General features: G+C 34.5%; 1 protein-coding gene across 1 annotated transcript; it reads right to left on the reverse strand.

Annotated features, from left to right (window-relative positions):
- Positions 1-9,989: 9,989 nt before the first annotated feature.
- On the reverse strand, positions 9,990-10,900 carry LOC131622772 (uncharacterized). The gene is made up of 2 exons (XM_058893814.1): positions 10,530-10,900; positions 9,990-10,144 (listed from the first exon to the last, which is right to left on the reverse strand). The coding sequence occupies exons 1-2, from the start codon at positions 10,744-10,746 to the stop codon at positions 10,005-10,007; spliced, it is 357 nt and encodes a 118-aa protein (XP_058749797.1). The 5' UTR covers positions 10,747-10,900; the 3' UTR covers positions 9,990-10,004.
- Positions 10,901-17,135: the final 6,235 nt, after the last annotated feature.

Raw genomic sequence — 17,135 nt, forward strand, 5'->3', positions numbered from 1 at the left:
AGTGTTTTGTTATGCAGATTAAACGAGGAATTCTTTTCGGAATTAAAATCTGAGTTAGGGCAGATTCTATTTGCGGTTAACAAAACCCCGGTTGGTTGGTTTCTGATTTGTGTTTTGTTGGTTATATTTTCTGTTGAACATATTGTTTTAGTGTTTGGCCTTTTTTGATGGTTTTTTCAGGCTATGGAGGATAGATTGGTTCAGCTCGAGGCCCTAGAGAAAGCCATACAAGAAGGAAAAGGTTTGTGAAAATGGAATCGAATAGATCGAATTGCTTATGTAGTTTGTGAAATTGTAGGCTAGTTTGTGAAATCATCTCTAAATTTGAATATTCTCAATCAAATTAGTCATTGTAGATTTGTCATTATGAATGTCAAGGACTATTTTAAAATATCAATGTAGTTTCACATATTCTAGCACTTTCACATATTCATGCTCTATAGTTTTTTTTTTTTCACAGTTGCAAGGCAAAGGTTCTGCACCTTTAGCTCCAACACTAATTATGTTTTTCTATTGTAGGTTGAGCTTCAAAGTTTACTTCTAAGTTTAATGTGAATGTTGTGTAAATAATCACGTTTTTCTATTGTAGGTTGAGCTTCAAACAGTGGATGGATTGGTAAAGGATAGAACACAATGTGCCCCTTCCGATTATGTTCCACAGAATATGAATCAAGTAATGTACCCCGAAGTCGTCTTCTGTGGCAGGATCGTTCGGGGTACAGTTATTTGATTCATATTCTGTGACACAATACAACATAGCTCAGGTGACTACTGGTTCTCCACTAAAGCATCAATACAACATAGCTCCAGATAATACAGGAAGCGTACATTGGTTGCATAAGAACTCAGAAGTTGTTTCCCATTTAGTTGTTTTGGTTTAGAAATATGTGAATTGGTTTAGTTGTTTTGGTTTAGAAATATGTATATATGTATTTTGATTTACATTAATGGTATATAATATAATACTTTTTTGTATATAATCGATATCGATTATAATGGTATATATCGATTTGAAATGATAAATTATAGGTTCATGAAAAAAATACTGCCAAAAAATAGTAAATTACAGGTTCTAAAATATTGCTGCCAAAAAGTGCAGGTTTAGAAATAATAAAAAGCATAAAAAAAAAAACGCAACATACGAAAGCGCTTTTGAAAAAAGCGCTCTTATAGGGGTGCCTACCAGAGCGCTTTTTCCTGAAAAGCGCTCTTAAAGGGGGGCCTACAAGAGCGCTTTTTCCAGAAAAGCGCTCTTATAGGGGGGCCTACCAGAGCGCTTTTAAAAGCGCTTTCGTAGCCTATAGCAGCGCTGGCTTTGGCAGCGCTTTAAAGCGCTGTTAAAGGCCAATAAAAGCGCTTTTAAAGCCCTTGAACGGCGTAGTGTATTTTCAAATATTTATAATTCTCTTTCTTTTCAATTTTAATTATATAAATTTTATCTTTCATATGTCATTAATAAAAAACAATTTTATAAAAATCTTTATAATTTCTAATTTTCATTTAACAATTTTTTTTAATATATATGAAAAAGTCTAAAACAATCTATAATTATGGAGGTAGTATTTTTTTTTTTTTTTTGAAGTTCGCTATTATTTGTTCATTTGTATCAAAATAAATACAATAATCCCACCAACCCCATATTAAATAGTGAGAGTAACCTAAGGTAGGAGCACAACGAAAGAAGCCGTAAGAAGAGATTCTAGATCTAAGCTTTCCCACTTGCTTTTCTGCATAATCACTCCTTCATATAAAATGGTAAACTTTAATCTATGCTCTTCTCTTTCTTCTTTTTTAGTGCAAAAACTTCATTTTCCACAATTGATATATCCAAAGAGCAAAATGGTGTTATCAATTTGCTTAATACTTTCTTCATGTTACTGATGTGATTTTTTCTTTCTTTCAATCGATGGTTTCATGATAGTGAATTTATGTTTTGTCATATTTTCCTTTGGATAAACCCTAATCCTTTTAGATTTGGTTGTACAAAAATTTCTGGTTCATGTTTTTTCTCCTGGATTAGGATGTTGCACTTCTCATAAATGGTCTAAATCTAACCACATACACACAAATATCTCAATGGTTTTTAATTTTACGCATAAGGCTATGGCCTCTCGTCATGATTCATCAGGTAAATTATGTGTTAATTTTTTTACATTTATGGGTCTTTTTTTTTTGGATATATATGTGATGTCATAGTAAATCGCTTGGGACTTTGATCAATTGTGGAAATTGAAGACTTTGATCAAATGCTTTTTCAATATTTACACATTGACTAACATGTGATTGCTTTTTCTTTTTTAGTGCAATTATTGAAGATTTCAGGCTGTAGAAGTTTTTAAGACAATGGCTTCTGATTATTTTGACGAGACTCAACCATTGCAATTATATCAACTATGATTTCTTTGATTAAAATATAAGTTGTTTCTTTATTTCTTTTAACGTAGATGATGAGGTATGCTTAAAACTATTATGAACCTTTGTGTATTCAAAGTTTTTATGAGCATTTTACGCACTTCTTTTTTTACATGATAATGTTAGACTCCAACAAAACCCAAATCAAAAGATAAGGCGATTACGCGGCAAACCGAGTCAGTTGCATAAAAAAAAAGAGGTACAACACAATTATATGATATTTATGCATAGAAAATGTTAATTCTTGATCTTATACTTCACCTAACTAATTATATGAAATTTAGATTCATGCTAAAGAGATTGAACAAGTTAGTAGGGGTAAGGAGCCTGAAATTAGCAACATTTCCACACAAAAAAAGGTTATTGCTAAGAAGACCGCGGCTAGCAAAAAATCTACTTCTCAGTATAGGTCGTGCCTTCGGACATCATTAGGAATAACAGATATTCCGGATGGTGGTACTCGTCTTATACCTATGAAAGAGAACATTTTTGGTTTTGAATACATGGAAGCAATTGGTAAAGAGGATATGGATCAAGGTTTTAAACATTTGGAATTAGGCCTCGGTGTTATCGGTACTTACATCAGGTATACTCCGATCAACTTTGTTTAATTAAATGAACAATTTATTTACTCATTTCAATGAATATAGTCTAATAATGATATTTTTTTAAGGCTGTATGACAAAGTGATGCGCCTGCGTGGATGGGAAGAAAGATTCACTTTCTTAGCTCCCAACACTGTTAACGCAGGGTTAATCAAAACAAAACCAGATGATTTTATAGCGTATGTACTCGATTTATTTGTGGCTAGCAAAGATACAGAAAAATTGTTCTTTTTACCATATAATACTGGCAACGAGTTAGATTTTCATCCTAACTTCATCTTTTATAATTTTTCGTTTTTTTGTTGTGTAGAAACTTTCCATCTAACCTTTGTTTAATCTTACAGTGGACACTGGTTATTGGTTGCGATTAATCCTGCAAGAGAAATTATACTTTTGGATCAAATAGAGATTCCATCCATGGTATGGACTTCTAACTTAGGAATTATTTTAATATTTCTCATAAAATGGCATAGTGTTGTAACTAAATCACATACTATGTTATATTATTATGTAGTACTTTGACGAATTCAAGTGTGCTCATTACTCAAAAGATCAATCAGATGAACTTATGGAGGAATGATGCCAATTCATTATGGAGTTGAGAATTTTATAAGGTATATTGTCTTTCTTTCAAGAATGAGAATTTTGAGTATAACTTTCGAGTTTTGAGTATAAATTCGAATAAAGTTTTGTTTTATCATGGTATGAATTTCGATCTTTTGATTTTGTTTCAGGTTATAGGTGCAGATGTAGAAGATAGAGCTAACAAGTTCATTGTTGTTTTTTAGAAATTCTCGAAGATAGTAATAACATCAATTTAACATTTTAGAATTTTCAAGTTGTATCATCAATTTTCAAGTTGTTGTATATATCATCAATTTTTACATCAGCTACTACGATCAATGAATGAGAATTTTGAGTATAACTTTCGAGTTTTGAGTATAAATTCGAATAAAGTTTTGTTTTATCATGGTATGAATTTCGATCTTTTGATTTTGTTTCAGGTTATAGGTGCAGATGTAGAAGATAGAGCTAACAAGTTCATTGTTGTTTTTTAGAAATTCTCGAAGATAGTAATAACATCAATTTAACATTTTAGAATTTTCAAGTTGTATCATCAATTTTCAAGTTGTTGTATATATCATCAATTTTTACATCAGCTACTACGATCAATTTTATTTAATTAATTTAACAATTTATTTACTTATTTCAATGAATAGTCTAATGTTAATTATGTTTTTATTTCAGGTTCTTGTATGACAAATTGATGCGCCCACGTCAATTGACAGAAGGATAGATATCTTTCTTATCTCCAACCTATATCAACACACGGTTAATCGATCAAAATCCAAATCCAATCGAAGAGTACTTAGTCTGTGCATTTGTGACCTACAAAGATACATAAAAGTTGTTTCTTTTACCATATAATTTTGGCCATGGGTTAGATATTCATTCTAGCTTCATTTATTATAATTTTTCGTTTTTGGACGTTGTGTAGAAAATTTGCATCTAAACTTTTGTTTTATTTTACAGTGGACACTGGTTGTTGGTGTCAATAATTCTTGGCTTCATACTTTTCTCATTATTATTTCTCGTATATATAAAGGTTACAGGGCTATATCGGTAATTACACTAAATAAATACATTTAAACTAATTCCTATTCACATCCCCCCTCAAATTGATGCTGCTTGTCAATGAGCATCAATTTGCTAATAAGAAACTGATGACGTGGACGCGGAACAGCCTTGGTAAGAATATCTGCAATCTGCAACTGAGTACTGACATGAGGAAGTGATATTATTCTGTCATCATAAGCGTCACGGATTGAGTGACAATCAACTTCAATATGTTTGGTGCGTTCATGAAAAACAGGATTCGCAACAATTTGGATGGCACTTGTATTGTCAGCATAAAGTGAAGTTGGCTCTATTTGAGGAAATCCAAGTTCAGCCAAAAGACCACGGAGCCAAATTATTTCAGAACAAGCCGCAGACATGGCACGATACTCAGATTCAGTAGAAGATTTAGAGACTCTCGCTTGTTTCTTACTTTTCCATGAGATCAATGAAGAGCCAAGAAACATGCACCAGCTAGTGACAGATCGTCGAGTATCAGGGCACCCTGCCCAATCGGCATCACTATAAGCACTCAATTTAGGAGGAACTCCAGTAGGAAAGAATAAACCACGATGAGAGCTTCCCTTCAAGTAACGAATTATACGTCGAACTGCTGCCAAGTGTAGGTGGCGAGGAGAGTGCATGAATTGACTTACTTGTTGAACAGCAAATGATATGTCAGGGCGAGTAATAGTCAAGTAATTAAGGCTACCCACGAGTTGACGATACAATAAGGGATCATGCAACAGATCACCATCATCACGATGATATTTAACATTAACCTCAAGAGGAGTATCTACTGGATTAGCTGATTGCAGACCAGCCATAGAAATTAAATCTGTGGCATACTTGTGTTGATGGAGGAATATGCCCTTGGATGTAGAATGAATCTCAAGACCAAGAAAATAATGCAAATTACCAAGATCTTTCATATGAAACGCTGCTTGTAACTGCTGTTTAAGGCTTTGAATGGAAGCATGATCAGAACCAGTAATAATCATATCATCAACATACAGAAGAAGTAGGACAATTCCAGTAGATGTTCTATGAATAAATAGAGAAGAATCGTACTGACTCTGAGTAAAGGAAAACCCAAGTAGAGTGGAGCGAAATTTTTCATACCATGCTCTAGGCGTTTGTTTCAAACCGTATAAGGAGCGTTTGAGCTTGCACACACCCTTAGATGACGGAAATAAACCTTGAGGAGGAGTCATATAAATATCTTCCGCCAGGTCACCATGAAGAAAAGCATTTTTCACATCTAATTGATGAAGAGTCCACCCGTTAGAAGCAGCTATAGAGAGTACCGTACGAACATATGTCATTTTGACAACCGGTGCAAATGTCTCATCATAATCAATTCCATATTCCTGCTTGTTTCCTAAGGCAACCAAGCGAGCCTTGAAACGGTTGAGGGACCCATCAGAATTCAATTTCACCGAATACACCCATTTGCAGCCAATGGGTTTAACATCAGGAGGACAAGAGACAATATCCCATGTGAAATTCTCTTGAAGAGCTTGAAGTTCCTCATTCATTGCTTTTATCCAACGTACATCTTTAACAGCCTGTGAATAGCAAGTAGGAATAGATATGCTAGAGAGTGTGGCAGTCAGAGAAGTATGTGAGGAATCATACCTGTCTGGTGAATATCTATCTGGTGCTCGAGATGTTCGGCCAGAACGTCGTGGTTCAACCATTACAGGATCAGGTGGCGGTTCAGCGTCGGGAAGGGGTGTGGGAACCTGCTGTTTGTGTTTTCTGACATATACATGACCTGGTTTATAGCGTTCTATAGATTGAGGCATAATAGAAAACTTAGGAAGAGTAACAATATCATTCATGATAGGAGAAACACATGGAAACATAAACTGATTATCAAAAAATGTCACATTCCTAGAAATACGAAAACGATGGTTAGTGACATCATAACACACAAATCCCTTATGAGAATGACTATACCCTATAAATGCACATTGAACAGACTGCGCTCCAAGCTTATGCCTTTCAAATGGAGGTAAGTGAACAAAACAAACACATCCAAAGGTATGTAAATCATTATAATTAGGCTGAATTTTAAAAAGACGAAAAAAAGGAGAATCGAGATCAATAACCGTAGAAGGAAGACGATTGATCAAGAAGACAGCTGTGGAAAGAGCCTCCACCCAAAATCGGGCTGGTACAGAAGCATGAAGAAGTAAAGTGCGTGTCACATCAAGCAAATGACGATTCTTGCGTTCTGCCATCCCATTTTGTTGGGGGGTATTGGGACAAGATCGTTGAGACAAAATGCCTTTTTGTTGAAGAAATTCTTGAAACTCACGAGACATGTACTCACCACCAGAATCAGAGCGAAAATTTTTAACACTTTCATGAAATTGAGTTTCAACATATGTCAGAAATTTCTAAAACATAGAAAACACTTCAGATTTAGACCGAAGAAAATATATCCAAGTAAAACGACTATAATCATCAATAAATGTGACAAAATATTTATAGCGAGCATGAGAAACTACAGGAGACATACCCCATACATCACTATGAATCATTTCAAAACAAGAGGAAGCCCGATAAGTACCAGACGGAAAAGGAAGTGTTTTACTTTTAGCTAATTTGCAAACAGAACATGAAAGAGAGGCATTAGAAACAACATTTTTATTTCCCAACAAACCATTTTTAAATAAATGAGATAAAACAGCAGAGTTAGGATGACCCAATTTTCTATGCCAGTCCTCATAAGAATTCAAGACATTATTACAAGCAAGAGATAAATGACTAGAAATAAACTGAAGTGGAAACAGTCTTCCCACTTTAGGCCCCTTCGCAACCACCTTCCCCGACACCTGTTCCTGCACAAGGCAACCATCACGAGAAAAATTTACATTACAATTATTATCAACCAATTGACCAACAGATAATAAATTGGAAGCAAGTCCAGGTGATACAAACACATCCCGAAAATCAGAGTTGAGGTCACCAACATTAGTGATAGAGAGAGCATTACCATCCGCAATTTGAATTTTCTGATTACCATGGTAAGAATGTAAATTGTGCAAGTATTCAGAAGAGGCTGTCATGTGATTGGATGCACCAGAATCAAGAAACCACGGGCAGGAAACATTCGAAGACTTACCCTGAATTCCCAAGGTTGAAAGAGCGGAAAGTACCATCTGTTGGATTGTTTCAGGTTGGAGAGCACCACCATTAGATGGATTGGTGATGGAAGGACCAACTGCAGAGCTTGTACTAGCAGGAAATGCTTGCACCGACCGTTGTGCTGATCGTGGAGGACGAGTGGGACAATCAGAGATAATATGGCCCCGCTGCTTGCAATAATTACAAAACTTCTTACTGCAACTCTGAGCAAAATGTCCAAATTGTTTGCAAGAGAAACATTGGACATGTCGAATATCACGACCTTTACCTCTACCCTGAGGAGCATATGCAAACATAGAAGACTCAGAAATGACAACATCATGAGACATGGATCTTTGAGTAGCAAGACGTTGTTCCTCTCTGAGAAGTTCACCGACACATGTATCTAAAGAAGGAATAGGATTCCTATTCAGCAAGGCACCTCTGACAACCTCAAATTCTGCACGAAGCTTCATGAGAAATTGATCTCGCCTACTTGTATTATAGACCTCTTGGACATCCGCGAGAGAACTCTTGGGTACCTCAGCATGTATAATCGCAGAGTGTTCTGTCCACAAATTCAAAAAACCAGAATAATATTCTTGAACAGACAGATTGCCTTGTTTGTAATTGGCAATGTCTAGCTCCAACTGAAAACGTTTGGCCGCATTATCTAGGTTATAGATACGCTTCAAGTAGTTCCACATTTCTTGAGCAGTTGAAAAAGATCGCAAATTATTAATCATGTGAGGATCAATAGTACCGAGAATCCAAGTGATAATCTGAGCATCTTCTATTTCCCATGCATCTAAGTCAGTTGTCTCTAACGGTGCTAAAGAGACATCGTCCAAGTGACTCCATAATCCTTTCCCTTTGACATACATCCGAAACTGAAATTCCCAAACAAGATAATTCTTTCCGGTAAAACGAACACAAATATGATCTCTCTCTTTTTCGGAAGTCATAATATCAGAGATGACTTAAGAACAATTTTGTTAATGTAACAATTTTGTTAACGTGAAACAAGAAACACCAACAGAACACTGAAGAATACTTGCCGACACCAAATCAACACCCCAATTCAGGATACTCGCCGACACCAAATCAAAACCCTAATTCAGGATACTCGCCGACACCAAATCAAAACCCTAATTCAGAATACTTGCCGACACCAAATCAAAACCCTAATTCAGAATACTTGCCGACACCGATACGAGAACACGATCAAAGCAAACACGATTTGCAAACAAGGAGGAATAACAAAATTGTAACTTATGAGCACTACCAGAAACACGATTGTAAGCACCAGAGATTAGAATCGCAATCTTGGAAGAGATTACCGAGAACCGAGATGATTTCAATTACCGAGAAACGAGATCTACCGAGATGATTTCAAGAGCGACCCAGTGGGGTGTCGCTGAAGAAAGCCAAGATTAACCTAAGACTCACAGGTTTGATCGAAAACCTACTGATACCATGTCAATAATTCTTGGCTTCATACTTTTCTCATTATTATTTCTCGTATATATAAAGGTTACAGGGCTATATCGGTAATTACACTAAATAAATACATTTAAACTAATTCCTATTCACAGTTGGTTGCGATTAATCTTATAAGTGAAATAGTATATTATCTGGATTCATTAGTTGATGATCAAACAAAATACCCAGATATGAAGGAGATGGTTTATACGTAAGTGAGATTGTTTTAAATATTCGTGTTTATATTTATTTATTTATTTATGTTAAATGGTTCTAAATATTCGTTTATATTTTGTTAGAGGTATACAAATATTCCGATCACAAAGAAAAGCTCGAGTACCAAAGAGTAAAGCAAACTATTTTTCTCTTTTAAGTGAAGAGGATGGCATGTGATTATTTAGATTTATATCTAGATGTGCTATTATACCAACTATGATTTCTTTGATTAAATTATATCAGGTAATTCTTTAGATAAATGATCATGCTATATTCTAAACAAAAATATTTGTATGTTTTGGTTTAATAGAAGTGAAAAGGCTTTTTTTAGTATGTTTGATTTGATTGTGTAAAAAAAATGCTACTATTAATCAGTTTTATAATCGGATAAAAAATTCAAAAATAAAACTTTTGTTTTATTTTACAGTGGACACTGGTTGTTGGATCTTCCCTCTTACTTGTGCCTTGTTTTTCCTCTAGCAAATAATATATATTTTCTATTATATAAGAATAAACAATACCTAAATTGGCAACAAGTTATATAACCTTGAATACTGAAGCCCAATAGTAATCATAACGGCAGCGAAATTTGCTTCTTTCAAAATGACGAAAAACATCCTTTGCTTTATAATCTAACAATCCGAGTTCACAAACCTTAGATGATCTAATATCAACACCTGTAAGAAAAATAATCACAGACAATTTAGATTGAATTAAAAAAAAAAACAAAAAAAAAAAAACTCCAATTCTTCTCAAAACTTCTTAACTTCAAACTAAATGTATTAATAATCAAATGAGTGTAAAGTAAAGATATGAACTTTTTAACATTCATGTTTGTTATACACAAGGGTTGATTCATTCATGAACTATTGCGATTACTTACTTAACTGAATCTAAAGTTAATCACTAGTGAGATTAATTCAAGCTTCTAAGTGTTAATTTCAACTAAAAGTAGGTTAATTTCAATTTCAAATTCAAGTGCTTAACTAATTTCAACAAGAATAAACTAAGCTTGAAAACTGATAAAAAAAACACATGATAGCAGAAGAATAGAAAACTAACCGGTGGAGACGATTTTGCAGTGTGATGGGAGAGATATGGGGTTAGGGACAGAGAAATCGGCGAGGAAGAGAAGCAGTAAACCCAAAAGAAAGGGAAGAGAGAACAAGAAAACGAAGGGTAATAGAATTGCGATAAACCATCGGAGTATTACGAAAGCGATGATGATGCGGTTCTTCTTGGGAGGGTTTGGTTTATCGGATTGGGAGGGAGAATCCATGAAGGAAGTGTCGGTTAGGGTTTAGGAGTAGCTGGGATATGAGTGGTGTTGACGCCGGTCACCGGAATCCGGTGATCGGAGTGATGTTGAAAATGGGGGAATAAAGAGTAGAGAGATATTTGTGTGTGCTGTCATAGGAAGAGGATAGTGATTCCCTGCACTAAGAAAGAAGAGGCTGCATTGGACGATGAGGCTGCTAGAGTTGAGGCCGTTGCAGCATTTGCAACATTTAATGAAAAAACCTTTTAAAGATGATTAACATGAATTAAAGCTGAAAATCAAGTTTGAAGAATTTCAACAATGTATGTAGGCGGGTTCTACTCTAGTGTTGGTTCTAGTACTCGTCTTCATTATGAAGATGAATTTTATGAACATTCAGTGGATAAAGATGAACGATAAACCTTATCTTCTATTATGTTTGACATATTTTTTTGTTTTGATGGATTATTTGAATTTATGGTTGTAGACAATATTTTGATGGATTAGTTGAATATGATTATCTTTGTAGTTGAATATGGTTGATGGATTAGTTGACATTTTGTGAATATACCGATATAATACCTATGAAGTTCAATAGTTTGATGGATTATATGAATACCTATGGATTATATGAATACTTATGCGTCTGCACGGGTACTGGTGTGAACCGTGGAATTGTCATCAATTTATTATGAAATTTCAAACAAATTATAAAATATCAAAATATTATTGGAAAAAATATAAAATAAAAAATAGACGGCAAGATAATTATATAAGTTTTTAAAAAACTACCATTGTTAAGAAAAATTATTAAACACATACTTTATAAAAACAATTCTAAAAAATATAAAAATAAATTTATGGTTGACAGAGTTGTAATAATAAAAGGCTTTATAAAATTTAATAAGTTAGTCAAATAAATATCCAAAATTAAAATTAGTTGAAATTAGTAAAAATAATAATTTTTCATAAAACTCCAAAAAAAGAATTATCTAAAATAATTAAGTTTAATGTTATATTTATTAAATTTTGGACCATGGTTTAAAATAAAAAAAATAACAAGTCAGTTTTACGACTGACATAAAATTTTTTTTTATTTTTTTTAATTGTATAAAAAAATGTAAAAACCCATGCATTCGCACAGATTTTGTATTATTACATGTGTTTTCACACGATACTGGTGTGTTATCCGTACGTTTGCACGAGTACTGTTGTGATACGCATACTTTTGTGTTTCAAAATATAATTAAAATGTTAATAAGTACAAATTTGTATTAAAAAATATCACCCAATCACTTTTTCATATACTTTATTAAAAAATATTGTATCTTAAATTAATAATAATTTTAAAATATAAATATTAGTAAAATAAATAAAAATAACTCGGTTTTCCCGTGTTTGAGTTCATACATTATTTAAATACTTTTATTTTTATTTTCTCTAATTGTACAAAAAAATGTATAACTCGTAGGTTCGCATGAATTCTGGATAGTAAGGTACCCGTGCCCATACCCGTTTATTTAAATGAATAATTACTCGTGCCCGTACCCATTTGCGGAATTTTACCCTAGCTGTTATGGGTATTTTTTTGCGCATACTTATAAGGTATGAGCCAAATTACCATCCCACATATACTTTTTTATTAATTGCAAAAAAAAAGGTAATAACTATTGTAATAATGAACGTATAAAAAACGATACAAAATAATACAAACATTGGATCAATAGTATTATTTCTCATTAATGTTTATTTAAATGGTCGGTAATATTTTAAAAACTGCGCATTTATTATTGATTGATTTTATTTTATCCTTTTTAATGAATTTCAATGGGATTTATTATATCTTCAATTTAAAAATAAATTATGTAAGGGCAAGGATATGTTTTTAATGATGTCAAAACTTGCAATTCAAGTATGGATGTGTCTCAAACCAACAAGACAATGTAGGAAGCTTGAAGAATCTCAAAAATGATATTTTTGGAAATTTTGATTGTTCAGGTCGACCTATACTCAGGTTGACGCATGAAACTTAGGGAAAGCCACGAGTTTGCTCAGGTCGACCCTCAGGTCGACTCATCCCGTCGACGCATGGCCTTGTTTAGGTCGACGTGTAGCGGGGAAAATCTGATATCGAAGCCATTAGGTTGACTCGAATCAATATTCCGTTTGAAATCGCCACCACGCTTTATTTTTTCAAAGGAAAAGGGAAAAGAACGAAAAACCCAAAGTTTGTTTTTAAAACAAAAAGAGAACTCAGGTTCGGGTGTTGATTATATGAGGGGAAGGTTTAAAGCACCCCTCATATCTGTGGTACTCCACAGGAACCTTTTTGAAAATCTGTGTCGTGTGTGCTAAAAAAACGGTTTATTTTATTTTTAAAATAAGCTCGGCAAAGCGTTAAGCTTTGTGCCTACATACCTCCTCGGTGCAATGGAGAAGTCAGAGCTAATGTAGTTCCGCTTAAAGGGAAAACATTTTAAAAACGAATAAACACTTTATCGTCGTTGGAGAGAAATACTCAGCCATTGATCTTGAGCATGAGAACAAACGAGTTCTTTGCATCGCAAATGAAAGAAGGGCTCCAACTCGGATGAAATCGACGAGTATGCCACTAGCTCTCTCACGCGGAAAAGATCTCATTATATCAATCAATTTCAAAATCGTGGGGTATAACCACTCGTTTCGACAATTAACGGTGTCTAAACTTTTTTGAAGAAAAAGGCCATTGAAGGCAAAAGATATTTTTTAAGAAAAAGGTTTTGAAAAGATTGCAAACATAAGAAGGTTTTTGAAAAAGGGAGAATATTTTGAAAATTTAAGAATGGGAGGAGATGAAGAGGCTATCCTATTGCGTAAAATAAAAGCTAAGGAAAAGAACGGTCTAACCGAAGTAAGAAGCCAACACTTGACATTGTGAGTCAAGGTAGATTTCCCTTCCTTTGGAATATCAATACTAAACCAACATTATCACTTGGGGATCCAGATGAACTTATTGTCTTAGCACCACTTTGCATTAAGCACATTAAAATTCTGACAAAAATCGGGCAGAGTAACGGCTGTTTTCGGGTAAAATCCTTATATCAATGCCTTGGAATTAACCATCAAGGGCTTTCAAGGAAATACCTGCACACATAAACAGACAACAATCCAATGCCAGACAGACAGAATAACAGCAGAGTAATTAACAGAATAAGGGTCCAGAGGCGCTAAGTCCATAAGTCCGAATCTCCAAAATGCTAGGGATAGTAACCAATAGTCCAAAAGAGAGCCTTAAGTATTTTTTAGATTTTTGTTGATTATTAGTGTTTTAGCATAAAAGTAAAGTATGGTCCAAGTGGACAAAGAGAAAATAGCGGAAACATAAACATACGTCCAAATGGACAAAGAGAAAATAGCGGAATATAAACGTCCAAATGGACAAAGGAAAAATAGCGGAATGTAAATATGATGAAATGATAAAATAAAGCAATAAAGCGAGAAATATAAAGAGCAATATAATAGAAGTACGAAAATTAAAGTCAAATGTTAGATGTTAAAGATAACCATCTTGAAACTTGTCAAGTATATTATCAAAGTTAGTAATGAAGATCGATGGTGAGTGAAGGATGTTCTCGGATTTAAATTCAATGGAACTTTATCAGAAGCTTGATGAAATCATAGCGACTACACGATAAATTTCCATAAGTCTTAAATCAACCGCATACAATTCTCTTCCACATTTGATCTTTTTGATTCGGGACACGAAATATTGCGCTATGTTAAGCAGATCGCCAAGTGATTTATGTAGAAATCACCCTACAACGAGGCCGGTCAAAACTTTATGTGCTAATGCATGCGAGAGGAATGATATGTAGATCATTCTCCGAAAGCAATACCGCACGAAAAGAAAAATGGTGAGTGATCTAGTCTTTACTAAGAATCCATAAGAATTCTCAAAGTATTAAGACTTTCGTCGATCAAAATAAAGAGAAACAAAAGATGGAACCACATTAAAAGCTCCTTTCATCCATAATTTCAATCACATAATTTTGCGGATTTGGATTCTCATCCTATCGACGCCCTAAGTCCATTGAAATTAGAGAGAAATTAGGCCTCTAGTTTGTGATTCAAAGAAAATATCAAAAGAATGGAGTAGAAGAAGAGTTAGAACCAAAAACAAGTCAAAAATAGCAAAAACAAGCATTCTGCCTCACTGGAAATCGATTTACCTCTGTAGGAAATCGATTTCCTGCCTGCAGAATTCAGATCTGGCGCAAAAAACAGAGTGGAAATCGATTTCCCTCTGTAGGAAATTGATTTCCTGCGCACAGTTTTCAAAAAAACAGCATTATGAACTTTGAAACTTGATTTAGGCAAACATACAAACACCTTATGATCACATATCCATTGGAGCACGAATTTTCCATCAAATCACCATCAAATAGGACCAATATAGCATCAAAGATGCATTGAACACAAACAACAAAGAATCACATTATGATAGATGGAAAAGGATGATGAAAATTACCAATTCTTGAACAAAACTTAGATCCACTTCAACAATCACCAACACAAATCTTGATCTCTCAACAATTGAAGAAAAAAGAGTGAAATGGATGGTGGTTTAGCTCAAAGTTTGTGAGGTTCAAGGTGTGACTCACAAACTTTATGAAAGAATAAAGAGCTTTGGTGAATTTGGTAGGGATGAGGAGAGAAATTGCAAGGGGTTTTTTGGCTCTCAAAGCTTGAGAAATGAGAGAGTAGAGGTCTCTATTTATAGAATTGGAGCAAGAGTAGTGGCAAATTGGTCTTTTTGTGTTTGGTAATTAATTTGTGGTTAATTGGTAATTAAAGTGGGATTTAAATGGTAAAATGATATTTAAGTGGGTTTAATGAAGGAGTTAATTTTGATGAGGTGGAAAATTGGTAAAATGATCAAATAAAAAGGTGTCAAAATGATGTCAAGCTTCCCTCCTCATATTTTTTTGAATTTTGCGCACAGGAAATCGATTTCCCACAGGGGTAAATCGATTTCCACCTTCAAATTTTCAAAAATTGTTTTCTTGCACTGTTTTGACTTTTGCCCGATCTTTCACCTGTAAAATATAAACAAAAGAGACAAAACACATATTTTTTGATTTTTGGTTTGCACTAAACAAATAAAAAATCTAAAAGTGCTTGATGATTCCCTTCAGAGATAATCACAGTATCAAAGACAAAGCCTCACAATGGTGCTTTTGATTGATGATTGAATGCAATTGATGTATGATCTTAGGGTCAAAAATTGGGGTATGACAGATGCCCCTATTTAAGTTTCTTTGATCCGGAAACACGATGATTGAAAATCTTCGTTTTGAGGAGATTGAAGAGACTTAAATATATAAAACACGCAATTTTTGAACCTAAGATGCAATGCAATTTGTAATGAATGTATATGATGATGAAACAACATTGGGGAGAAAAAGAACTCCACTGGAGAAAGCACATGTCTTGTGGGAAGAACTCCAATGGGGAAACAAGACTTTGTTGGAGGAACGAAACTTTGCTGGAAAAAGAAACTTCACTAGGGAAAACATTTCGCACCAGAGAAGTTAAAGCATCACCTTTCACTAGGGTGAGAAAAGGGGGCATCCTCTTTCACTGGGGATGAGAAAATATGCATCCTCTTTCACTGGGGGATCATAAGATATGCATCCTCTTTCACTGGGGATGAGAAAGTATATCACCTTTCACTAGAGAATCAGAATACCCGTCTTTCATTAACAGAGAACACACCATCGTTCCACTGATGATAAAAATGCATCGACGTACCACTGACGATGAAGATAACATACACCAACGTTCCACTGAAGGTGAGAAGAGAAATACATCGACGTACCACTGACGATGAAGATAACGTACACCAACGTTCCACTGAAGGTGAACTACCAACGTTCCACTGGAGGTAGACAAGAGATATATCGCCGTGCCACTGACGATGAAGATAACCAAATACACCGTCGTTCCACTGAAGGTGAGCTACCATTGTTCCACTGGAGGTAGAAAAGAGAAATATCGTCGTGCCATTGATGATAAAACAAGATAATAAGATATACCATCGTTCCACTGAAGGTGAGCTACCAACGTTCCACTGGAGGTAGGAAAGAGATATATCGCCGTACCACTGACGATAAAATATACCATCGTTCCACTGATGATATGCTACCAACGTTCCACTGGAGGTAGAAAAAAGAGAAATACATCGATGTACCACTGACGATAAAATATACCATCGTTCCACTGATGATAAGCTACCAACGTTCCACTGGAGGTAAAAAAGAGAAATTTATCGCCGTGCCATTGACGATAAAGCATAACAAGATACACCAACGTTCCACTGAAGGTGAAAAGAGATATATCGCCGTGCCATTGACGATAAAATATACCAAGAT

The sequence above is a fragment of the Vicia villosa genome, unplaced genomic scaffold (assembly GCF_029867415.1).
Source record: "Vicia villosa cultivar HV-30 ecotype Madison, WI unplaced genomic scaffold, Vvil1.0 ctg.000044F_1_1, whole genome shotgun sequence".
Lineage (NCBI taxonomy): Eukaryota > Viridiplantae > Streptophyta > Magnoliopsida > Fabales > Fabaceae > Vicia > Vicia villosa.